Source organism: Vulpes vulpes, chromosome 1 (assembly GCF_048418805.1).
Source record: "Vulpes vulpes isolate BD-2025 chromosome 1, VulVul3, whole genome shotgun sequence".
In the NCBI taxonomy this organism is placed as follows: Eukaryota; Metazoa; Chordata; class Mammalia; order Carnivora; family Canidae; genus Vulpes; species Vulpes vulpes.
In genome coordinates this window covers 104,431,500-104,458,787 of record NC_132780.1, presented here as the reverse complement: position 1 = coordinate 104,458,787, position 27,288 = coordinate 104,431,500, and the positions used below count along the sequence as shown (strand labels likewise).

Below are 27,288 nucleotides of genomic sequence, written 5' to 3'. Positions count from 1 at the left end.
CTGATCTGAATCTATTCTTGAGTATTGGTAATTGTTATTTCCTCTCATTTTAGAACTCTCTTGATAGAGCCCAAGCAGCCAAGAACAAAGGCAACAAATATTTTAAAGCAGGAAAATATGAACAAGCTATTCAGTGCTATACTGAGGCGATCAGTTTGTGCCCTATAGAGAAGAACGCTGACCTTTCCACATTTTATCAAAACAGAGCTGCTGCCTTTGAACAGTTGGTATGTATCTTAGGTGTTTTCTTTTTGTTTTATTTGCATAATGTTTCAGTTAATATCACTCAAATCTAATAAATTGAGTTATTTTGATATTATAGGCTTTTTGTTTTCATATCCTTTAATTATATAACATTTTTAAGAACAGAGCTTAGTTTTGCTGGATACAAATATAACCCAAAGTTATATTTACAGATTTTGTAAAATTAGAATAGGAAGCGACAGTTTCTGGTGACCCATCCTTTTCAACAGTTTGAGTCAATTTTTTCAACTTTTTGTCTCCATATATGTTAATAGTAGCATATGTGGGAGAGGAAAGACCAAACTTATTACATATGTTGTTTGTAACATATTCTTTCAGTTGCCACTACAACTTGTGTAGTTTTTCTTAGCACGTTTGTTTCATTCTTTCTGAAATGCTATATGTAGAGGTGTTGTATGGTTGTATACTGAAGAACATCTTCCTATTGATGAACATTTGGATTGTTTCCTAGTTTACCTATTGCATTCAGTGTTTGAGTAAATATTTTCGTAAGTATTTTTTTTGCATACTTTTGGGAGGATAAAATTCTAGAAATGGAATATAGAGAGACAGCATCAATACCTACTCCCATCAATACTATATGAACATGCTTGTTTTCCATCATTCTCCCGGACTATATTACGTCTTAATAATACTTGCCATTCTGGTGGGAGAAAAATACTGTCATTGTTTTAATTTATACTTTTTGAGATGTTGCTAAAGTTGACCATCCTTTTCTGTGGTTATTGGGCAGTTGTTCTCCACACTTAACTTGTTCAACCAAATTTTATGGACTGTCTCCTATACGGAAGGTTACTGTGGTAGGAGCTGGGTTTATAAAAGCAAACAATTATGCATAGAGCTCAAGGAGAGCCAAACAACGAACTACTCAATGACATTTTCATAAATGCTTTAAAAGAATTAACCTGATGTGTAATATAGGAATGACTGGAGATGGGGTACATGCATAAAACTGTGGAGAAGATAGTGTTACAAATAGAGGAAACCATATGTGTAATTGCTCTGAGGCAGGAAAGAGTTTGGTGTTATTAAAGAATTATAAAGGATCCTGGAATAAAGAGATTCAACTGGAGAGGTAGCAGAGGGCAGATGAGACAAAACCTTGCAAAGTTCAGAGGTTTGGATTTAATTCTGAGTGTAATAGGAAATATTTAAGGGTTTTAAGTAGGGCAGGAACATCCTCTAAAATTGCTTTCAGGTTCTATCAAGAATATAGAGTGGAGGCAAGAGTGGAGACAGGGAGACCAAATAAGAATGATGTTGTAGTAGCCTAGGTGAAACATGAAAGTTGAGACCAATAACTTGCTGTTGTATTGGATGTGAAAGGTAAAGAAAAGCAGGAATGTTAGTACAGTGGAGAAGGAGTGAGACAGCTAAGTAGAAGTTGAATTAAGAAATGTCTCTACTTTAGAAGAGTGGTTTGGGCTAAAGAGACATATTTAGGAGTCCTCTAATTTTAGATTTTATATAATGGCAAGACAATAGATATAATTGCCAAGGGAGAGAAGAAATGAGGCCTTGAGAGTTCCACTTGCAGAACTCAGGTAGAAGGGAAGAATTTAGCAAAGGAAATTGGGAAAGGAGCATATTGAGGTAGGCACAAATCAAGTAGAGTGGCTATTCTTTGAAGGTTTGGCAATAGAGAGGAGCTGAGAAATGGGGTAGTAGCTGCAGGGAATTATGGAATCAAAGGAGGATTTTTAAAAGATGGAAAATTCTAGAGCGAGTGTTTTTATGCTCATGGGAATGCTTCTTCAGTAGAGATGTAGATTGATGCAGAGGAGAAATAGCTAAACAGTGACGTCCTTGAAGTGGGGACACTATGGATCCAGATCACAAGTGGTGGAGGGGTAGCCTTTGATGAAGAGAGGCACTTCCTTAATTCTGACAGCAGGGAAGGAGATGACATAAGCACAGAGATGCAGGTAGGTTTATAGATTTGGTGGTAGAAAGATGGCCTAAGTAGGTCTTTGGCCTGTTTTTGAAAATCAGGTTGCTTTTCTTTATTACAGGTATTTATATGAGCTGTTATAACATATTGTGGATATTAAGTCTCTTTATGTATTGGGAATATTTCTGTGTGTTGTGGAACCCTTTAATACTCAGCCTGTTAAGTTCCCAAAACTGATTTCTCTTGAACGGTGCTTCCTTTAGTGTGACTTTTTTTTTAATACTTTTAATTACAGCAAAAATGGAAAGAGGTGGCACAAGATTGTACAAAGGCTGTTGAACTTAATCCCAAATATGTGAAAGCTCTCTTTAGACGTGCAAAAGCCCACGAGAAGCTAGACAATAAGAAGGAATGTTTAGAAGGTGAGGGTATTTTTGTGTTTACATAATGAAAATTACTAAAGGCTTTGTAGTCATTGGTAAATTTATATGAAACTCTGCTCGTGAGTAGAGAAATCACTTGTATTTAAAGGTTAGATTCTTCCCCAACTGAGAATTTGTTTTCTAGTTTAAATTGAGATTGCCTGATACTTGAGTATTATTCCTTCTCAATTATGGAATTAAATTAGTACTAAGATTTGAAGTTTACATAGTATACATTTTTAACTTGGCAATTAATGAGCCTCAGTGTAATTCCGTGATTAAGAAATCAGAAAATAGGTGTTAGCAAGTGATAGTATTGCTAAAATTCTGTATATTTTTAGTGATTATCCTATATAACTATAAAACAGTTTTGAGATGAATCATTAAAGGAAATATGATTTTATACCTGATTGGAAATTATGCAGTCAGTACAAAGCATCATGTCAATTTTTCATTCTCAGTAAATACTATAAATATTATTCTGTGGCCTCTAATTGGCCATATTTGCTTCCAAAACTTCAGTTAGAATATTGGCCATTGGCTTTTAAAGTACATTTTTGTAGGTGATACGGAGCTAAACCAAAGTGTAATTCCTACAGGCTAAATCTGCTTTAAAAGCATCAATAATCAGATTTTGCCATAATTAATTTTTAAAATAACATTATTTAAAAGGAAAAAGCCATTTTATTTTTAAAAGTCTGGATTACCAAGTGAGGGTGATTTAGAGAACATTTTAGAAAAATTTGAGTTTTTTGTGGTGTCGTGTGCCTTGGTGGTGGGTGGAAGGATGGTTGCTTTGTAAAAGAGAATTCTGACTTTTGAGCCAACGTTGAAGTTACTAACAGTTACCAATTAGTAGAAAGGAGGTTAAGTGAATCTTAGGAGGAATGGGATGGGGAAAAAGACATTGACATTGGCATTACCAGGTTCAGGGGAACATCCAGCAGACGGACTTGTTTGGAGGAGCAAGGATTTAGAATTTTGAGCAACTGAATTCAGAAAGTGGGAACAGCCAGTGTTTGAGTACTCTGAAAGGTTGAGAGTTTAGGGAACCACTGACCTTTTAAATTTGAAACCAGTTTATCTTGAGCTGTGGCATAACCAGATGAAAATGGTATTTTTGCAGCAGATTTAATTGAGAGCTCTGTGGCCAGATGGCTTTGGACACAAGGAATAACTCTGAGGCCTATAAAAAGAATCAGACATGAGAGAGCCACATTTCATTGATTTGGCCTTTAGGTACTGGCCAGAAGAGAATCTTCCTGGATTCCTTGTTTATTTACTATGTAGAATGTGAGAGTGGTGAGAAACATCACAAACCATGCAGTATAGTCCCTTGGATTTCACAGGTGAGGAAAGCGAATAACCAAAGAAATGGAATGAATTCCTGAGCTTTGAATTTGATTATAGAGCTTATAAAACTAAGGTGTTGAACAGATTCAATTTATTGGAAATGAAATTGATAGCTACATCAGGCTGTCAATTTGGTTTGGCTTTCTATGGTAACATTGTGCCCATTTGATGCTGCTGATCGTCTTTGTGATAATGTTATACTTTTATCTTTTCCATCATTTCTAGATGTCACTGCTGTGTGTATACTAGAAGGGTTCCAAAATCAACAAAGCATGCTGTTAGCTGATAAAGTTCTTAAACTTCTTGGAAAAGAGAAAGCCAAAGAAAAATACAAGGTAAATCTGAGTTGATCAATAGAGGGACTATACATTATTAAGGGTCATTTTTAATTTACACTGCTTAAACTTGGATGTGATAGTAATGGTAACAACTGAAATTAGATCTGGATTATATTCTTTTTCCTGTGATCTTGGGCTTGTGTGTCTTATCTTTTCAAAATAAGAATGTAGACTATCTCCAATATGGTATCTGGAGAATACTGAAAGAATTCATCTACATTAGGGGTCACCAAACAAGGCCTATGGCCACATCCATCCAGTCTGCCACCTGTTTGTATAAATAATGTTTTATTGGAACACAGCACTGAGATACTGTTTTTGGCTGCTTTTAAGCTAAGACAGCAGAGTGGAGTGGTTGTGACGACTGTAGGGCCTGCAAAGCCTAAAATACTTATTACTGGTCTTTTACTGGAAAAGTTTGCCAACTCTTGTCTATATCATTAAAGTTTTTAAAGCAATACTATATAAAATGAAACTGGTTTTATGCAGTCTATAACAGATGACTTAATTCAAGAATCATTCATTAAATAAAACTCCATGGTGAGGATTTTAGAAGGGTAGATAGATATGGCCTTTGTCCTTACAGAATTAACAATTTAGTGAGAAATCCTTAATCAGTGTAAAAGGCATAATAGGGTGAAGTGTTATGGAAGGATAGAAGTAGAGTGTCATGGGAGTACCACACAGACTAAATATCACTGGAGATCTTCTGCTAAACTTCAGTAATATTGAGGCAATTGTTCCTTTTTTCTTTAAGAATAACTTTTCTCTTAAATTGATTTTAATAAGCTGACGTGTTTTTACTTTTGCCCTCCTGAATATTCACTGAGTTAAACAGTGAATATTTCTTCTCTGCAGGACTTTAATGTGCTAGGATATATTGTGAATCTCCACCAAGAGGAATATAGCTGTAGTTGTTCTCATGTCTTTAAACTCTGGAACCCTTTTCCCTTGAGCATTTCCTAGAACTGGGGATCCTTAAAACACTGTAAATAACACGTAATAGTCTCACAACCTTGAGAGAGCCTAGTTTCCTTGTGTATATTTATATAATGTTATTGTTGACTGATTATATTGGCTGGACTTAAGGTAAGAAAATAAAAGATAACCCACATTTACATAGTTTCCAAATCAGTTTCCATTTACACATATATATATTTTTAAGTTATTTAAGTAATCTCTACACTCATCATAGGGCTCAAACTCACAATCCCAACATCAATCTCCCAACTGTGCCCCTCTACTTACATTTTTTAATCTGTTTGTATGCCACCTTTGTGGCACAAAATCTCAAGATACTTCTCACATTATTGTTTTTATTTTTACAACAACCCTGTAAGATAAATAAGGCAGGTATTGTTATTACCATTTCAGAGATGAGAAAACTGACAATGATGTGTACAAGGTCACATGGCTAATAAGTGGCAGAGCTAGAATTTGTATCTTGTTCCTTTGATACTTAAGTCCATTACGTATATTGTTTTCATTTTAAATGTGTAATTCTGTATAGAAGGTAGAGGTGCCTTTTCCAAACTGAAATAGTAAGCTAAAAGACATTAATGATTTACTCAGCCTTCAGTAACTGCTATTTAAAGTGGCAAATTATTACCACTGTATATTCCTATGCAGAGTCTTTAGTGAAATACTGAAGTTAAGCATACTTTTCACTTGAAGTGACCATTTGATTTAAACTATTAATTTATATAATCCTAGATTAAAACATTTAATTTCTTCCACAAAAATACAGGTTTTCCCTTAGATTTCCTGTTTTTATTCTTTCCCAATCTCATTTATCCTAGATTAGGTCATTTACTTACAAAGCAAATTCCTTTTTTTTTTCCTCCTTCAAGTACAAAGGCATTAAATCTACCAAAATAACAGAAATGGTATTTGTTATGCATACAGTTTAAAATACCATATTTCAATTTAAAATCTTTGTGTTGAATTTTTAAGATAAAGGATCCAGATTATATGATAAGAGCCTTAAAGCTATGTTATTCCCTCTACCCTTTTTAAAACTGTATCCTAATCAGACTAAAAGGAGAAATAAAATACTTCTATAACAATGAATCAGGTTGCCATGCCAAAAAGTAGTAATTTAAACGAGAAGTGTGATTTCACTCGGACTTTCAATGGCGTTTACTGTAATGGAGATCTTCACATGAAACCCCGTGGTAAGTAGACTTAACATTACAGCACCTGCGTAAGATGTGGTCTTGAGTGGTTAATTAAGACACTGATCTTCTAGGACAGAGACCAGAGGGAGAGCATTTTTATTTTTTTAATTACATTTTTATTTTTAAGATTTGGTTTTTAAGCAATCTCTGTACCCACTGTGGGACTCGAACTTATAACTCTAGGACTAAGAGTTGCATGCTGTACTGACTGAGTCAACCAGGTGTGCTAGAAGGAGATAATTTTTAAATAACTCAGCAATGATTTGCCTCCTGTGTTCCACATTTCACCTTTAGCTTTTCGTGAGTAGTGCTAGGTTTGATTTTAATATCTTTGGATAGAATTATCATTTAATTTTTACTTACTTATCTGAGAGAGACCACACATATCTGTTTGTCAGGGGAGGGGCACAGAGGGAGAAGGAGATATCTTAAGCAGACTCCATCCATGCTCAGCCCCAACTCAGGGCTCTGTCTCATGACCCTGAGATCATGACCTAGGCTGAAATCAAGAGTCAGACATCTAGCTGACTGCACCATCCAAGAGCCCTAGGGAGGTGTCATTTAAAACCTGCTTTGAACAGCTGGGATGGGTAGCTTTACTATTTCACTGTCTCTTGTCTTGGTTTGGAGCCTAATATTCTTCAGTTATTTGAGAATGAGATTCCAATTTTTACAGCAGTCATCCTCAGTGTTGTACAAATGTACCCACTTCTTTGGTCAGTGTTTTCTCATTTGGACATATTTAAACATGATTAAATTTCAGAATCGTGAACCTCTGATGCCATCTCCACAGTTTATCAAATCTTACTTCAGTTCTTTCACGGATGATATAATTTCTCAGCCCATGCTTAAAGGAGAGAAGTCTGATGAAGATAAAGACAAAGAAGGAGAGGCTTCAGAAGTTAAAGAAAAGTAAGTATATCAAACATAGTATCTACATAGTTCTACACGATATTCTCAAGAGGATTCCCACTGAGTCAAGTGGTTGACTCTATTGGAATAGGGGCACTAACTTGAAAATCATCATGTAGCTCAACAGCCAGATGTTTTAGTGCAGGGAGGTTTATAAACTGTGAGGAGCATAGGAGTACCCTGAAGAGTGATGTTCTTCAAAGTTTTTGTTTTCTGCTTGCCTAGCCATTCTTTGGGCTTCTTATGTTTGCTTTTATAGAAAATTGAAACCAGAGTACAAGATGCTATGTTAACAACTGGAGATCAAGTGATGTGATGTAGTATATAAGTCATCTAGTCTCCTTATCCATTTATATTTATCAATATTGTGTTTTGCTGTAAAGGCTAGCTATTCTAAGAGAAGGTACAATATTATTTAGCAACATGACATTTTTAATGAGTTCTGAAAAAAATAGAATATTGTTCCTGTAGCAAAGCATCTATAGCATATTGGAAAGTTTGAAGAAACATTGCTTTTGATCTGTATCTCCTAATTTTTCATCTGTTGTTGGCCACCATTCAAGGGAAGATACTATGCATAATTTTACTGAGATACTCAAATTTTAGTTAGTTGATACAAAGTCTTTTCAGAAAATTGTAGTTGAGAAGTAAATGTTTAAGACAATGCCAATAATTTCCTCTTTGGGTTAAGGATAGTCCTTGCTAGAAAAACTACAATGAAGTTAAAGTGCAGGGAGTATTGGAATGTAATTATAGGATAAATAAAGAGAGTTTATACGATTTTGACTAATATTGCTTAAGTTACTTGCCAATTTTCTCTACTCAGGATATATAACAAATGAAATGAGAAAGTGTACTTGAACTTATGGAGCCTTATATTTGTAAGACCCCTTTGAGGTCAGCTAGTATTAATTTCCTTTTCAGGTCAAAAAAAAAATTCCTCTACAAGCATTCTCAATAAAAGTTACCATCTTAGATGACGTGATACTTTATGTGGAAACCCAATAGATTAGAACTCCAAAATTCCTAGAACTCATACAGGAATTTAGCAACATGGCAGCATATAAAAATTGATGCACAACAATCAGTTGCATTTCAATACACTAACAATGAGACAGAAGAAAGAGGAATTAAGGAGTCAATCCATTTAAAATTGCACCAAAAACTGTAAGACACCTAGGAATAAACCTACCCAAAGAGGTAAAGGATCTGTATTCTTAAAAACTACAGAATACTTAGGAAAGAAATTGAGGAAGACACAAAGAAATGGAAAAACATTCCATGCTCATGGATTGGAAGAATAAATATCGTTATAATGTCTGTGCCTACCCAGAGCAATCTACAAATTCAGTGCAATCCCTATTAAAATACCATTGACATTTTCACAGACCTGGAACAAATATTCCTAAAATCTGTATGGAACTGGAGAAGACCTTAAATAGCCAGAGGAATGTTGAAAAAGATGCTGGTGGCCTCACAATGCCTAACTTCAAGGCAAGTTAGAAAGCGGTAATCATTAAGATGGTATGGTACTGGCACAAAAACAAACAAATAGGTCAGTGGAACAGAATAGAGAACCCAGAAATGGACCCTCAACTCTATGGTCAACTAATCTTGACAGAAAAGGAAAGAATATCCAATGGAAAAAGGTCTCTTCAAATAATGGTGCTGGGAAATGGACAGCCACTTGTAGAAGAATGAAACTGGGCCATTTTCTTACACTGTACACAAAGATAAATTCAGAATGGTTGAAAGACCTAAATGTGAGACAAATCCATCAAAATCCTAGAAGAGAACACAGGCAGCAACCTCGTCAACCTCAGCCGTAGCAACTTCTTGCTAGAAACATCTCTAAATGCAAGGGAAACAAAAGCAATAATGAACTATTGGGACTTCATCAAGATAAAAAGCTTCTGCACAGCAAAGGAAACAGTCAGCAAAACTAAAAGGTAACCTACAGAATGGGAGAAGATCCTTGCCTTTTATATCAGATAAAGGGCTAGTATCCAAGATCTGTAAAGAAGTTATCAAACTCAACACCCAAAAAACAAATAGTACAAAACAAGAAATGGGCAGAAGACATGAACAGACACTTCTTCAAAGAAGACATACACATGGCCAACAGATACGTGAAAAAATGCCCGACATCACTTGGCATCAGGGAAGTACAAATCAAAATCACAATGAGATACCATCTCACACCAGTCAGAATGTCTAAAATTAACAAGACAGGAAACAACAGATGTTGGCAAGGATGCAGAGAAAAGGGAACCCTTTTACACTGTTGGTGGGAATGCAGGCTGGTGCAGCCACTCTGGAAAACAGTATGGAAAACAGCTCTAAAAATAGAGCTACCCTATGACCCAGCAATTGCACTAGTAGGTATTTACGCTAAAGATAGAAATGTAGTGATCTGAAGGGGCACCTGCACCCCAGTGTTCATAGCAGCAGTGTCCACAATAGCCAAACTGTGGAAAGAGCTGAACTATCCATCAAGATACACACACACACACACACACACACACACACACACACAATGGAATATTAGCCATGAGAAAGGATGAATACTTACTATTTGCATCAATGTGGATGGAACTAGGGGGTATTATGCTGGGTGAAATAGGTCCATCAGAAAGACAATTATCGTATGGTTTCACTCATACGTGGAATATAGGAAACTGCACAGAGGATCATAGGGGAAGAGGAAAACTGAATGGAAAGTCATTGGAGAGGCAGAAAAACCATGAGAGACTCAACTGTAGGAAACAAACAGGGTTGCTGGAGGGGGGGTGGGTGGGGAGCCAGGGTAATTGGGTGATGGGCATTAAGGAGGGCACAGGATGTGATGAGCACTGAGTGTTACAACTGAACAATTACTGAACACTACATCTGAGACTAATGGTGTATTATATATCGAATATAAATTTTTAAAAAATGATGTTGCAGTCACTGTATTTTAAAACACAGGAAAGGGTGTGTGTTTTTTAAATGTCCTACTTTTAATAGAAGAATCTTCCTTTAAATTTGCTTCTTTGAGATTTCCACCTATTCTTTCTAGGTCTTTTTAGGTGAAACAACACAACTTCTGGATGACAGCCCTTGAAATAATTTTCTGCCTCTGGTCTGCTCCTATACAGTGCATTTTCGACAACATAGAGTGTTCTCTACCAAGCACAGATTGGGTCATGTCTCTTCCCTTGGCTTTTGTGACCTAAACTTCTATCTCTTATTTCTTCATTCTATTAGTCATAAAGTAACTGTTGAGTGACATCAGTGTGCCACACGTATGAAGGTGAATAAGACCGATCCTTGTCTGCAGATCAATCAGTCATTAGTTCATCTTTTAATATATATAAACGTCAAAGCCTGGGCAGTAACCCTAGGTTTCTATTGTTGACTCTGCTGTTACCTTTTTTAAACTTTCCAAGACATGGAGAAAAATTCCAGTGCACATCAGAAATCCTACTGTTCTCCCTCTCTGCACTGCCTCATTCCAGCCCTACACTGGGATGTTAAGGGGAAGTGGCCAGTTGCTGAACTGTAGCATACTGAACATGGCAAGTTTCAGTATTTGATCCTTTCTTAGTAAATAATTTCCTATGTTCACTTTTATTTTCAGTTCTGGATATTTAAGGGCCAAACAGTATATGGAAGAAGAAAACTATGATAAAATAATAAGTGAATGCTCAAAAGAGATAGATGCTCAAGGCAAATACATGGCAGAAGCATTATTACTACGAGCCACCTTCTACCTGCTTATTGGCAATGCCAATGCGGCCAAACCAGATTTAGATAAAGTCATCAGTTTGAAAGAAGCTAATGTGAAGGTACATTTAAAAATGTGTGTTAAAAATGTGAAAAAAAATAATTTAAAAATGGGGCTTTTACAGGTTTTGCTGAATTTTTCACATTTCAGCCATTTTCCAAAAGTCTGTTTTTATTTTGGAAGTAACTACATGTGATGATGATTTGGTATAGTGAAAGTGAAACATAAATATCAGTGATATTTATCTTTAGCAAGGAAAGGAGTTTTTTTTTTCTTTTTTCTATGGCATCTGGTAACTTCAGCTTCCTTTTATAGCCATTGCCTACTGTACTAGACTGTAGGGGTAAGGGTGATATAGCAATGCTATAGGTAGTACTGTAAATAACATGCAGTAGGAAGTACAAGATTATAAAATGCATTTAATAAAATAAATATATTAATCTGAAAAATTTTGTTACATGAATTTAAAAACGTTCTAAAAATATATAGAGATATCCTGAAATATACTGAAAGTTTTTACAGTAGTGTTGAAACGGCTTTTTATATTCCAGGTGTTCTCATGTGTGCATAATTATTCTCATAATTAAGATTTAGGGAGATCTGTGGAATTATATGAGTTTTCTAACAAGACAGAGCTTAGCTACCAATTAAAACTAAATTCCTTACTAGTTTGTTAACACCTCTGTAGTGTTTCCTCACTGAGTAAGTGAATTCTGACTTTTTTAAAGTCCAAATGAATCATTCATGTATGTTATGGAATATAAAAGTTGTTTTCAGGGCCTAAGATTTTGTTAACACACTATCTTCTTGTAAACAAAAGGAGTTACAACTAATTACTTGTTAAAAGTTCCTTTCAAAAATGAGATTTTCAAATTGAAGATAACTTTAGTAATAGGATCTTCAGGGCAGCCCAGGTGGCTCAGCGGTTTAGCGCCACCTTCAGTCCAGGGCGTGATCCTGGAGACCCGGGATCCAGTCCCATGTCGGGCTCCCTGCATGGAGCCTGCTTCTCCCTCTGCCTGTGTCTCTGCCTCTCGCTCTCTCTTGTCTCTCATGAATAAATAAAATCTTAAAAAAAAAAAAAAGGATCTTTAGTTTTAATTCCTACTGATTACAAATATGTTCTGTTTTATAATTGTGAGGGCATTCTTGTTTCATTAAAAGAAAATTTACATGTACTTTTGCATCAAAAAAGTTTTTTGGAGAAGAAACCTATTTCTTGCTTTCATGACTCTGACTTTTTGTTTTTAATGGCAAGTAGTAATGATGACTATCCTATGCTCTGTACAAAAAATTAACTCAAAATGGATGAGAGACCTAAATCTAAGAGTTCAGACTATAAACTCGTGGAAGGAAAGATACGAGGAAATCTTCCTTACCTTGGATTAGACAGTGATTCCTTAGATATGGCAACAATAGAATAATCAAAACTAAAAATGTTTGTAATTAAAAGGACACCATCAAGAAAGAGAAAACACTCCCCAGAATGGGAGAAAATGTTCACGAATTATATATTTGATAAGCTGCTTATATCCGAAATATATAAAGAACTCAGTAATAGAACCCAAATTAAAAATAGGTGAAAGACTGAATAGCCTCTCTCCAAAGAATATATATAAATGACCAATAAGAACATGAAAAGATGTTCAGCATCAGTAGTCATATGGAAATGAAAACCAAAATCACAATGAGGTATCACTTTATACCCACCAAGATGGCTATAATCATAAAGATGGACAGTTAGAAGTATTGGTGAGAATATGGAGAAATTGGAGCTGTCACATATTGCTGGTAGAAATGTAAAATGGTAAAGTCTCTTTAGAAATTAATTTGGGAGTTCTTCAAAAAGTTAAATATAAAAAAAAAAAAAGTTAAATATATTGAGTTACCCATATAACCCAGCAGTTCCACTCTAAAGTATATACCCATACTCTAAAATGTATATATATATATGTGTATATATCAACACAAAAACTTAATACGAGTATTCATAATAGCTTAAAATGGGAGCAACTCAAATGTTTATCAACTGGTGAACAGCTAAGTTATGGTATATCTGTACAATGAAATATTATTCAGGGCAGCCCTGGTGGCGCAGCGGTTTAGTGCTGCTTGCACCCCGGGGTGTGATCCTAGGGACCCTGGATCGAGTCCCATGTCAGGCTCCCTGCATGGAGCCTGCTTCTCCCTCTGCCTGTGCCTCTGCCCCCCTCTCTTTCTCTGTGTCTCTAGGAATAAATAAATAAAATCTTTTAAAGAAAAAGAAATATTATTCAGCCATAGAAAAGAATGAAATATTGGCACATGCTATAACATAGATGAACCTTATGTTAAGTGAAGGAAGCACACAAAAAGGCCATACATATAATGTATACATATAATATGTAATTCCATTTATATGAAATGTTCAGATCATATAAATCCGTAGAAATAAAAAGTAGGTTGATAGTTTCCAGGGGCTGGGGATTAGGGAGAAATGGGGAATGACTGCTAATGTGTATGAGGTTTCTTTTGGGGGTGATGGAAATGTTTGGAATTAGTGGTGATGGTTGCACAGCTCTGTGAATATATTAAAAATGACTGACTTACAAACTTCTAAAGGATGAGCCGTTGGTGTGTGAATCAGACTTCATTAAGCTGTTATTTTTAAAAACTGTATTATGGTAATGATGAACCTTTTCTCATTTTGGTTATGTAGCTTCGAGCAAATGCTCTAATCAAAAGAGGCAGCATGTACATGCAACAGCAGCAGCCTTTGCTGTCTACTCAGGATTTTAATATGGCTGCTGACATTGATCCTCAGAATGCAGATGTTTATCACCACCGAGGACAGGTAAAGTTTATTTTCTTATCAGGAGTTCTGACCTTTGGAATTTGATACCATTTTTGAGAATGTGGTCAGAAGTTTCCTTGTATCACTTCTGATAGCTGTGAATAAAATATCACAGTATTTTAGAGTTTGGGTTGGCATTTATTTAGTCCCATCTTAAATATTTGTTCTTTGAATTTTGATATTTGTTTATTAAAAAAGAGAGGAGGCTACAAATGTTGGCCTGCCAGTTCAAGTTTGTTTCTCAGGTGTTTCTGGCTTCTAGGTTTTCAATGACATTGAAACATAGATTCAACATTTTGAGTTAATGCTAGAATCAACAGGATGATTTCTGTGGGCTTCTTGCTATAAGGAAATTTTGTCCTAGACTATCCAAATAGTACCCCCCCATCGCTTCTGAATGGAGTTTTATAATATGCATATTTGTTTTTTAGTAAAAATATGTAGTGTCAATAACCATTCCCTGCTTCTGCCTCATCTGGGGAGCACATGGCTTTATAATCTGTTCAACATGGATGGCTTCTTGGAATGCACTGGCTATCCATGTAACAGAAAAGCTGAAGTTCTTTATGATGGAAGAGATTTTACCTAATATTTCTGTCTGAAGGCTGTTATGAAGTGTTGAGATAACCTCTTAAAATTCTTGACATTTTGATCCTTAAGATTACATTTGAAAGGTAATTACTGATATCTGATCTGCTTTGAAATTTTAAAGCACAGAGATGTTCAGGTTTCTAGGAAAACAGGTTTCTTGCATAAGAGTGCAATATAAAGACTGCAATATAAAAATGGTGGGTTTCTAATGGTACTTATGAAAAAACTGGGTGATAGTTTTTAGAATCGTTCTTTAAATGACAGGATTCTCTAGTTCAGTGTTTATAGAAGGTAAGTCTATATTGAATAACTATTACATGCATAGCATTATGCTAAACTGTGATAGGAGCCACTGTGTACTTAACTGGTGCACCTGTTATTTTTAATTATGTGTATCTGTGATTTTTCTTTAGCTGAAAATATTACTCGATCAAGTTGAAGAAGCAGTGGCAGATTTTGATGAATGTATTAGATTAAGACCTGAGTCCGCTCTGGCACAAGCTCAGAAATGTTTTGCATTGGTAGGTTCTCCTTTGTGTTTTCCTAAACATTTTTATTTCCCATTGTTACCAAAAATAAGTATCTCATTGGCTACAAAACCATCATCTCTTTTCCCTCCAAAGGATAACTATAAGAGAAAAACGTGTAAGTTGAGGGAACTAGAAGTGTATTCGCTAAATGAGGTATTGTTCCTGTACTCCTCTGGATGTTTTGAGTTCATCTTGATAGGTGTTTGTCCCTGATTTCCTGCTCCTCTAAACAGTACTGTTCTCCTTTTCTGTCATAAACTAGCACAAAAAACAAAAGCATTTTGAGGAAATAATTTTTTAATCATACTGCATAACTGGTCTCTTATGAATATTCAGAAACACAAAGCTAAAATCAGGTAAAACAAGTCCATTTCTAGTGAAATGCAGTACTTCCAGTTAACCCTATAGCCTGAATCCTAAAAGATTTAAAGAAATTGGTCACAAGCATATTTATATTATGGATGGAAAATGTTATTAGATGAAGCTTTATAGCACCTTTAGTAAAGTGATAATAAATTATATCAGATTTAAAACTCCCCCATTTATATGCAAAGTTAACTTCTTACAAGTTAGTATGCCTTCTAGATTATTGAACATCTTGAAATTGTATAATGGCAATGCAATCATAGTTGTAGATAGCCCATGGATCCCTGCTCCGGAGATACTTCCTTGGAACACTTTTAGATGCAGCAAATTAGATTAGCAAATCACCTGCTTTTTCTGGAAACATTTATGTGATTTTGTGTGACTTTCGTAACATGTTAAATTCCATGAGTTTGAATTCTTGATTTGACACACCTGTTTTGATTTTTAAAACAGTATCGCCAGGCATATACTGGAAACAACTCTTCACAAATCCAAGCAGCTATGAAAGGTTTTGAAGAGGTCATAAAGAAATTTCCAAGGTGTGCTGAAGGCTATGCACTATATGCTCAGGTAAATGTGATTTTTCATAGTTTCAGTTGGTGGTCTTTTTATTTTTTTAATTTATCTTTTAAAGGTGGGGGCGGACCACAGGGAAAAGGGGAGAGAGAATCTTAAGCAGGCTTCATAACCAGTGGAGCCCACTGCAGGGCTTGATCTCACAAACCGAGATCATGACTAGAGCCAAAGTCAAGAGTCAGACGTTCAGCTGACTGGTCCACTCAGACACTCCTTAAAGATTTCTATTTTAAGCAATCTCTATGCCTAACATAGGGCTCGAACTCACAACCCCAAAATCAAGAGTTGCATGCTCCACTGACGCATCCAGCCAGCCAGCTCCCCCAGTTTCCAGTCCTTTTAAAGACCTCCCTTTGCCTCTTCCCCCTGCTCATGCTTTCTCTCTCTCAAAAATAAAATCTTAAAAAAAAAAAAAAAAGTCCTAATATCACTGCATTGGTAAGAACTGAGATCTTAGGGTATAAGGTATAACCCAGAAATTCTTTAAATTAAGTTTGAAATGATCTTACCTCTTTGTTTTTAGAATTTCTAGATAGGATGGTAATAAAAAAAAAAATGAAGCACTAGTTGCTGGCTATACGTTATTAAATGTGAAAGCATGTAAGATATAAAATCTTATAGACTATAGAAATTAAAATAGGACAAACACATTAGAACTATGGCATTTTTATTGAATAAGTACGCTGGGGTTTGTGCCTTACGTTTGATTAGAAACAAACCAGAAAGTGACAGCACCATTCTCATCACTGAAATGAAATTCAGAAGGGTTTTTGGGCAGAGATTTCTGCAAGCAGCTAAGAGTAAAGGCCATTGCATAGCTTTTAAAGAAACGAATACTAGGGACTTTGTCTTGAGCGCTTTTCTAATTGCATTTCTCCCTGTCACAATGCTGCCTTCAGAATAACACTAACTTTACTAGTCTAAAATTTCTATCCTTTGGCCCTTCTTTTAATTTTTACTTCAGGAGGGATGCCTGGGTAGCTCAGTGGCTGAGCGTCTGTCTTTGGCTCAGGGCATGATCTTGGGGTCCTGGGATCCAGTCCCACATCAGCTCCCCGCAGGGAGCCTGCTTCTCCCTCTGCCTCTGTCTCTGCCTCTCTCTGTGTCTCTCATAAATAAATAAAATTTTAAAAAAGAAGTAACTTCATGAAATGTTACTTTATACACACAAAAATTAGAAATAGTGTAACTTTTTTACTCTCTCAAGCTTGAGTTTAGATAGATGCTAGCCAAGTCTCAGTGTGAACTGGTATGCGTACAACAAAGCCTTCCATTTCTGCCATGGGATTTGCCCCAAAATAGTTGACTGTAGCTGCTTTTTCTTTTATCAACATTCTAAGGAAGGACTCTGATTTAACGCTTAACTGAATATTTTCTTCCAAATGAGTGTTCTTTTTAAAGTAAGTCCCTTATGGTAAGTTATGAATAAATGACAAGTGACATGAGTATACTTGTGAGAATCTGATATTAGAACTGGCACCAGGAGTGGGGCTTTCTTTAGTCTACACTGTACCAGATCATTGGCTATTGTATGTAACCACTCGGCAAAAAGAAAGAACAGTTAAGATTTCATATTTACAACAGTGCTTTATAAAAAAAATAAGTTGTAACATTTAACTTGGTAATGAATGGATAAGTAAATTTTAATTAGTGAACAATATACTTTTAATTGCTTAGGTTGACAGTTACCTTAATATAACAAGTATCTCTTCACGTAGGCATTAACAGATCAACAACAGTTTGGTAAAGCTGATGATATGTATGATAAATGTATTGATTTGGAACCAGATAATGCCACAACATATGTTCATAAAGGGTATGTATATTTATGGTTCTCTTTGTTTCTGTAAGAAACTATTTCTTCCATGTAATAGGATGGATTTCTTCTGGTCATTAAGAAAGGAAGTAGAGGGGACTGATAGTATCAGTGAGTTAACTGACAAATTTCTTAATGCTGTAGATGCTTCATTATTAATTTTTAGAAATTTTATGTTTCATTCTTATACAGCAATTGGTAAATGTACTTTTTTAACCTTAAAGATTTCAGTTCTGAACATCCTGTCAGATGTTCTCTGTATCAAAATAAATTTTTCCAGTTCTTATGTGAATTTGAATTACATTTTTAAAAAGCTTTATACAGGGCAGCCTGGGTGGCTCAGCGGTTTAGTGCTGCTGCCTTCAACCCAGGGCCTTGATCCTGGAGACCCGGGACCAAGTCCCACATCGGGCTCCCTGCATGGAGCCTGCTTCTCCCTCTGCCTGTGTCTCTGCCTCTATCTCTTCTCTGTGTGTCTCTCATGAATAAATAAATAAAATCTTTAAAAAAAAAAAAAAGCTTTATACAAAGTAAAAAAATATAGCTTTTCAAGGTAAGTTAGTAATAAAGTCTACACCTTTGGACACTTTTTTCATAATAAAGTTGAAGGAAAAAATGCTGATTATATGCTATTTTAGATTGTTTTTCCTTGTAAATTCATTGAGGGCAGAAATGGAGTCAGGTACTTAGATTCCTGTTGAGACTATACCACTGTCACATCTGACTGCCTTGTTGCATTTGCAGTTTACTTCAGCTTCAGTGGAAGCAAGATCTGGATAGAGGTTTGGAGCTCATCAGCAAGGCTATTGAAATTGACAATAAATGTGATTTTGCATATGAAACCATGGGAACTATTGAAGTGCAAAGGTAACCTCTATAGTCTGTTCTTAAGAAATTTAAGGCAGCTCCATAGATAGTTATCTTCTCATTATAGATAGGTTGTTGTCAGTATCCATTAAATTCTTAATATGTCATGCCTTTTGAAGGAAGCTTCCCTCAAAAACTATACAACTTTGATTTGCTTTATTTCATTTATTCACTTTAGAAGTCATACTTACAAAAGTTAAAAGTTGTTTAAGTATATGCAATAGAAAAGAAAATTTGATCTTTCTCTAATATTTACTCTTTTCATCTATATTATTTCTATTGGAGGAAAACACCCACAGTGTGCTTAGGCAGTGCAGTGCAGCATAAGAATTCTTGCCAGAATACAGGAAGATCCAGATCCTGCTACAAATAAGCAACCAGCCAAGTAACTGGACACGTGGAAACATCATCCCTCAATTTTCTGAGCCCAAAACTCAGAAAACCCCTGAGTTTTCTTAAAAATCAAGGAGTTAGATAAGATTTTTTGCAACTCTTAATGCTCATAACTTGTTTTGTGAAAAATATTTATCCAGAGTTGCATCTGGGAGCCACCATTAACAGGTGACAGCTGTTTATGCCATAGAATTTAGTAGTATGCTGTCTTAGTGGTATTGGCACGGACCTGAGCCTAGTACTGAACTTCGGGTGTTTTTCCAAGTTTTATTTCAAAAGCTCTTTAGTCCTGTCCTTATAAAGGTAGGGATTATATGATCTTAACCAGAGAGTGTAGAAACTGATACGCAAAGTGGTTAACAAGGTTACACAGTGATCTAGTAGTAGAAATAGTATATTAGTCCCATTTCACTGATGCCAAAGTAACTGATTCCTAACAAGATCAGTTGGGATTGTCTTAGCTCGGGTCATTCAGCCCCTACTGAGTCCTCTCTCTGGTCCACAGTGGGTGGAATATATATATAGGCTGGTGACATTTGTGACAATACATGTAAACATTTATTTGCCAGTTTGTTAAAGTGAATATTCATACAATAGGATAGGATGGGATACTGATTCTTAATCTTTTTTTGAAGAAAGCTGTAAAGTTAATCATAGACCCTGGGTTAAGAGCCCTTGATTTATGCATTTTGATGGGTTTTCTTGCTGTATTAGTTATACTTTAAGAAATCCAAACTAAATCCTGCCTTATAAACAAATGTAAATGAATCAATGAAATTGGTCTTTATCCTACAGTTGAGAAAATCTACTATCTACCTAATAACCAAACATGAACTCTTAAAAATAGTTATTTTTTTAAAAAAAAATGTCTGTCCTGTAGCCATATATTGTGGGTAGGAGGTTAAGTGCAGTCACCCCAGAGGTCTGCTATTCTTAAGAGTTTAATTGCATATATGGTAGGGACTTTACAAATACTTACTGTAAGAGTACAAGCATGTATGCATCAACCCATGGCTGGGTAATTTAAGACAACTTTAAACAGCTCTTGGTTCTTGGTAAGTATGTAAAGCCTTAACCACATCTAGATTGTAAGAGGTCAAGTAAGGCATACTTTTTTGACCAAGTATATTCATCCATTTACTCAAGAAACAGAAACTAATTACCTGGCATTATTCTAGATTCTGGGAATTGAGAAGTGTCCAGTTAAGGATGTAGTAAGACTATGGTAGAAACAAATATATATTCATCCAATTTGCAGAGAATGATAGTATATCTGTGGGAACACTGGGGATGGAAGGAGAAAATATTTTTGATAAGGCTGTTGTATTTGAACTGGGCCTTAGAACAGTGAAGGTTTGATTAGAGTCAGGCAGAGATGCCATAAATAATCTGAGCATTATGTGTAGGTAGGAGAGCCAGGGGACTCGGGGGAACCTGCGTAAGCAGGGTGGAGGTGCAGGGGGGTAGGGTAGGGTAAGAAGGTGAGTTCACAAAGATGTGAAGGTAAAGCCCTTGAATACCTTTAGTGTTCTCTGAGGTATGTCCCTGCTTTCTAGAGGAGCCTTATGATGTCGTATAGAAATACACAGAACTTAGGAAGCAGACAGGATTATAATTTTATAGGTCATTTACTTTCTCTAGCCTCACTGTTCTTATCTGTAAACCAAGAGTATAAAAGGTATAATGTAAGCACATAGTATTTAATAGTAGCTAACATTCAGTGAGTGCTTTCTATGTGCTAGGCACTATTTAGTTTCTTACAAAGAAGCATTTTATTAGAGTAATTAAAACTGGGTGGTCAGAAACTTCACTGTATTCTGTGAAATGCTTGTCGGATGTGAAACATTTAAAATTGTTCTTTTAGAGGAAATATGGAGAAAGCCATTGACATGTTCAACAAAGCTATTAACCTGGCCAAATCGGAAATGGAGATGGCGCATCTATACTCACTCTGCGATGCTGCCCATGCGCAGACAGAAGTTGCAAAGAAATATGGATTAAAGCCACCAACGTTATAAAATAGGGAGAAAGAAGAATGACCCTCTTTTTAGAAGTTTACTCCCTTTTCAACTGAACCCTAAAGACACTGTCATGAACTGTGTTGAATGGTGGAACTTAGTGTTTCTGTTGTGCTGTTGTCATTCGTTACATGTTTCATGTTTAGGTGTTGTGGGAGTGGCTGTTGAAGGAAGTTTGCAGTGTTGCAGCTTTTATTCCCTGTGCAACAAAAGCTTAGAACCTGTTAAGGGATAATAAAGTTGCAGAGTACAGATAATTGGCCATGCAAATAAAAACTTTGATTTGTTGATTTGGCTTTTTTTTTTTGGCGGGGAGGGCGGGGGGAGTTGGGGGGTGTGTTACATTCTGGATGATTTTATGGGTGTGTGTGGGTGTGCGTGTAATATATGAGTATTTTACAGCATGTTGGCTTTTAAATTAACATAGTAAGTGCTGTAAAACAGGTTTCTTTTAGATTCAATTAATCCCTTTTAGTTTTTTTTTTTTAGAAAACAAAACGTACGTGGGGATTTTGTTTTGAAGGCAGCAAAACAGACCCTGTAAACCACTGTCAGCATGCCTGCAGAAGGTTAGATTCAGTGGAACTTAAGCCTTTTGGCCCCGTTCAACTCCAATGGATAATGTATGTTGTTCTTAAAAGTCCACCGCAGCTGGCTTTCATACAGTAAATCACACAGAAGCAAAATACTCTGGTGTATATGCTGGAAGACTGAAAATTAATGGGAGAGCAAACCAGGCAAGAGGTAAGATGAAATAAAATGGGTTTATAATTGCCTGTGGCTATTTTCTGTATTAGGTACACTATTAAAATAGTGTATTTTTTAAAGAAAATTCAGGCTGTTTGTATGTATAAAGATGAAGTGTGATGTGTGGCAGTGTTTACTTAGCTTAAAATTTGTAGTGAAGAAAATGTGATTAAAGGTTCCAAAAGGACAGAACTCTTGGAGCCAGAAGCATAGTATTTCCTGAGATAATAAGTTTAGTGCTTTAACTATGGCTACGTGTGCTTAAAGAATATTAAACCAGTATTTTCAAAGGTGCTGAAGAAATGTGGAAATGCTTTTTAGTTTTGAGCTAACCTTGGTCTCGAGGGCCTGACTGCCCATTTCTAGGTCTTAGGAATATTGACAGATTTTTATCATTACCTTTTTTACTTAGAAATCACTTTGGGTTTTGTTTTTCCAATTGTCACTTTTATAGATCATCCTTTTGTTTATATGTGGGATTTTTCTGGTGGGAGAAAGGTTGTGTTCTCAAGGCTGTCTCGGAGATATTTGGGGTTGGGAGAGGTTTATTTAAGTCTGAGTATAGTAAAAGAGCAAGCCTTCAGTTACATTTCAGGAAATGAAATCTAATTAGAGTTTATACATTTTTTTGGTAGTAAAGGAGCACTGTGCCCCTCCAAGAGGGTGCTGTATACTTGTGAAGTCAAAAAGGTTTTGTCTACAAATACTATCTTTTTAGAAACTGAGAAATGACCCCTTCCAAAGTCAGAGTTTGGAAAATACTGAGGAGGCTTTTAGTGGGAACAGTTTAACATAATTTAAGATGGCTTGGATAATGGAGGAACTCTGCATTTTAATTTTTAAATTATGTACCAACTATCATAACCCCTGAATACAGAAATGTTCTACATCTCTGAATAACCTCTGACTTGAAGTTTTTATTTGCATGGCTGTATTTATATTAACACTGGTATTTTCTTCTGTTCTCCCTTCCTACCCTTTGGGGTTGGGTAGAAAAACACACGAAGGAAAATTGAAGCATGTGCCATTCAATACTATCATTCCAAATCCTCATGGACTATTGCTTGTTCTGAAAAACATTTGAAACTGCACTGAAAGCTGCATCTGTCTGTATCTTTTTTTTTTGTAAATGACCTCACATGTAAATTCACCAAATAAATATTAAATTCAAGCTTTTCTATCTGTTCTTTAAACAAAAGATAGGTAGTTTATGTTTTTACTCAATACTATGATAAATGAATAATTCTCTTGTGGGCTCAAACTATTTTCATGTTTTCAAGTTAGTATATACAGCAAAATTAAGTTTTTAGTCTGAATGATGAACGTTTCCTAAGAATATTTTTCCTTCATGGTAAAACAAAGCTCTAAGAAGAGCTAGCAGAGCCAGCTCTCTTTATTCCTGCTTATACATGCCTTGCCCGTGCTTGCACGGCAGCCTAGAAGTTTGCCAACCAGGCCTGCGCCTTGTGACTAACGTGATCTTCAAACTGGTTTCACCGAGTTTTGATCAGTTTGCAGCCACTTTGTAGTCTTTCAGAAAGGATGCCTATCTATCCTTTATTAATTGCGATACATAGGGAATACATCCCAAACAATAAGAAGCTTTGGTTTTAAAATAATTCAGATTGAATTTCCAGAGGCCTGAAAATTCTAATTCTAGATTAAACCATTCTGGCAGATCTCAGCTGTCATATTAAGGCTCTTTACAAATAGGAGGACCATAGAGTGGTTAAACTTTTGAGTATAAAAGTAATAATTAAGACTGTCCTGGGTACACTGGGTTCTTTGCTATATTTATAAGGAAATAACATGGGGGGGGGGTAAGAATTCTAACCTCAGTCCTCTGTAAACTGATTTGTAAATAAAGTGATAGAACTTTAACATCTATCACAGTGTGTTAAGGCTCGATCTATTTTCAAACCTTAACACACTGTGATAGAATAATGTCCCCCGAAAGATACCCACATCTTGATTGCTGGAACCTGTGAATGTTAATTGATGGGAAAAATGAACTTTGCCAATGGGATTCAAATAATGATCTTGACATGGGAAGATTATGCTGGATTATCTCAGTGAGCCCCAAAGGTAATTCCAAGTGTGCCTGTAAGAGAGAAACCACAGAAAAAGAGAAGAGAATGTGATCAGAGGGAGAGACTGGAGAGAATGGCCTCGAGCCGAGGAACGCTGGCAGCCACAAAAACTGAAAAAGCAATAGTTTTTGCTTAGAGCCCAGTCTGGCCCTGCCAACAGGGATTTCAGTCCAGTGAAACTGATTTTGGACTTCCGGTCTCCAGTACTCGAAGACTAAGAGATTGTTGTTTTAAGTCCCTTAGCATTGTGGCAGTATACAGGAGTGCTAGGAAACTGACGCACACTCCTTTGGCTGTTGAGTGTAAGCTGACTTACAGTTTGAAGGAATCCTGAGTATCTCCAAGTACAGCACATCTTCACATACTCTTAAATTCTGGCTAAAGGTGGTTTAGGCGATGAATGGACACTTAGGCCACAGTGTTGAGGTTTAATCAAGAACTGGGGCATTTGTGAGGTAAACTACATGTGATCATGGACCAAAGGCTGTGCTATTCAGGTAGGAGGCAAAAGTTGACACACCAATCTCTCTGAGGAAAATAGATGCAAAATTCCTCAATAAAATATTAACACACCAAATCATTTAATGCATTAAATCATCCCAATCAAGTAGGATTTATTCCATGGAGGTAAGGGTGGTTCAAAATTTACAAATCAGTGTACTATACCCTATTAATAACAATAGAATCATCTCCATAGATGAAGAAGCAGCATATGACAAGGTACAATATCCACTCATGACAAACTCAACAAAGTAGGCTTACCAGAACCATAACATAGGAGCTATTTATGAAAAAACCTACAGCTAACCTACTCAGTGGTAAAGAACTCAGCTTTTCCTCTAAGACCAAAAACAAAGCAAGGATAATCACTCAACACTTCTGAGTGTCCGGCACAGTCCTGGAACCCTAAGCACAACAATCCGACAAGGGAAAGAACAAAAGACCTCAAATTGGAAAGAAGTAAAACTTCATTTTTTGTGGATGGCACGATACTATATATAGAAGTATTGTATACCCTAAAGACTCCGTTAAAAAAACTATCAGAACTGATAAATTCAATAAAATTGGATACAAAATCAACATACAGAAATGGTGCATTTCTATACACTAATAAGTAGCAGAAAGAAATTAAAATCTCATTTATGATTACATCAAAAGAATAAAATAGCTAGCTAGGATTTAGGATTAACCTTAACCGAGGAGGTAAAAGACATACTCTGAAAACTATAAAACAGATTAATTCCATGCCTATGGAATGGAAGAACCAATCCTGTTAAAATGTATATACTACCCAGGGCAATTTCCAGATTAAATGTAATGCCTATCAAAATACAACATTTTGGGCAGCCCGGGTGGCTCAGCGGTTTAGCGCCACCTTCAGCCCAGGGCCTGATCCTGGAGTCCTGGGATCGAGTCCCACATCAGGCTCCCTGCATGGAGCCTACTTCTCCCTCTGCTTGTGTCTCGGCCTCTCTCTCCCTCTCTCTCTCTCTCTTTCTCTCTCTCTCTCTCCTCTCATGAATGAGTAAATAAAATCTTAAAAAAAAAAAAAACATTTTTGGATGTTTTTTAACTAAGCCACCTGGATGGCTTAGTTAAGCTGTCTGCCTTCAGTTCGGGTCATGATCCTGGAGGGCCTCGATCAAGCCCCACATCAGGCTCTGCTCCACAGGGAGCCTGCTTCTCTTTCTCTCCCTGCTGTTCCCCTCCTTGGGGTCTTTCTCTCAAATAAAATCTTAAAATATATATATATTTTTTTCACAGAACTGAAACAAATAATTACAAAATTTGTATGGAACCCAAAAAGACTCTGAAGAGCCAAAGCAATCTTGAGAATCCAGAGCAATCTGGAGGTGTATCACAATGTCAGATTTCAAATTATACTGCACAGGTGTAGCAGTTAAAACAGGATGGTATTGGCACAAAGAGTCCCAAAGATCAGTAGAACAAAACAGAAAACCCAGAAATAAATCCATGCTTACATGGCCAATCTACAATGAAGGAGGCAAGAACACACACCAGGGAAAAGAGTCTCAATAAATGGTGTTGAGGAAACTGAACAGCTATATGCAAAAGATGAAACTGCACCACTATCTTATACCATACACAAAAAGAAACTCAAAATGGATTAAAGATAAAACCTGAAACCATAAAAATTCACAGAGGAAAATAGGCAGTACTTTCTTGGACATCAGATAGTTACATCTTTCTAGATCTGTCTCCTCAAAGGAAACAAAAGCAAAATTAAACTATTGGGAGGGACTACATCAAAATAAAAAGCTTTTGCACAGCAAAGGAATCCATCCACAAAAAGGCAACCCACTAAATGGGAGGAGAAATTCACAACTGATATATCCAATAAAGGGCCAATATCCCAAATATAGACTTCTATAACTCAATCCCCCCAAAACAAATAATCCACTTAAAAATGGGCAAAGGACCTTAATAGACATTTTTCCGAAGATGACAGATGGCCAACAGACATGGAAAGATGCTCAACATCACTAATCATCAATGAAATGGAAATCAAAGCCACAATGAGTCATCACCTGTCAGAATGGCTAAAATAAAAAAGACAAAAGTGTTGCCATTACCAGATTACCACATGATCCAGTAGTTCCTACTACTGGGTATTTACTAAAGAATATGAAAACACTAATTTGAAAAGATATGCACCTCTGTGCTTATTGCAGCATTATTTACAATAACCAAATTATAGAAGCAGCCTAAGTGTTCACTGGAATGAATGAAGAAAACAGGCATACATACAGTGGAATATTGCTCAACTGTAAAAAATGAAAGCATTGCCATTTGCAACATGGATGGATCTGAGGGGTATGTATGATGGTAACTGAAATAAGTTAGAAAAAGACAAATACCATATGATTGCACTTGTGGGATTTAAGAAACAACAAAGAAAAAAGAGACAAACCAAAAAGCAGACTTGTAACTATAGAGAAATAGTTACCAGAGGGAAAGTGGGAGTGGGAGCTGGGGAGGGAGATGGGTGAAATAGGTGAAGGGGATTAAGAATAAACTTACCAAGGTGAGCACTGAGTAATGTATAGGATTGTTGAATCATTATATTTTACACCTGAAAGAAACACTGTATGTTAACTATATTGGAATTTAAAAAAAAAAGATGTGATATTTATGTGTGTATATAAGTAATTCCACACGATGGAATATTAATCATAAAAAAAAATGAAATTGAGGCACCTGAGTGGCTGCATTGGTTAAGCATCTGCCTTTGGCTCAGGTCATGATCTCACAGTCCTGGGATCGAGCTCTGCATTGGGCTCTCTGCTACTTGAGGAGCCTGCTTCTCCCTCTCCCCC

The 27,288-nt window shown here is 36.2% G+C and overlaps 1 protein-coding gene across 2 annotated transcripts in view; it reads left to right on the top strand.

Annotated features, from left to right (window-relative positions):
- The window catches only part of TOMM70 (translocase of outer mitochondrial membrane 70), a 34,570-nt gene extending 11,539 nt beyond the window's left edge, over window positions 1–23,031 (top strand). The window contains exons 2-13 of one of the 2 annotated variants that reach the window (XR_011994508.1): window positions 54–227; window positions 2,451–2,577; window positions 4,156–4,265; window positions 7,209–7,357; window positions 10,977–11,184; window positions 13,822–13,956; window positions 14,961–15,068; window positions 15,897–16,013; window positions 17,738–17,835; window positions 18,580–18,702; window positions 20,960–21,857; window positions 22,854–23,031. Coding sequence is in view for 1 of the 2 variants with exons in the window: in XM_025989933.2 (XP_025845718.1) it covers window positions 54–227; window positions 2,451–2,577; window positions 4,156–4,265; window positions 7,209–7,357; window positions 10,977–11,184; window positions 13,822–13,956; window positions 14,961–15,068; window positions 15,897–16,013; window positions 17,738–17,835; window positions 18,580–18,702; window positions 20,960–21,113 (1,503 nt within the window). In the remaining variant the exon portion in view is untranslated. Of the gene's footprint in view, window positions 1–53; window positions 228–2,450; window positions 2,578–4,155; window positions 4,266–7,208; window positions 7,358–10,976; window positions 11,185–13,821; window positions 13,957–14,960; window positions 15,069–15,896; window positions 16,014–17,737; window positions 17,836–18,579; window positions 18,703–20,959 lie in introns of both variants that reach the window. The other variant, XM_025989933.2, reaches the window with a different exon arrangement.
- The last annotated feature ends 4,257 nt before the right edge of the window (window positions 23,032–27,288 follow it).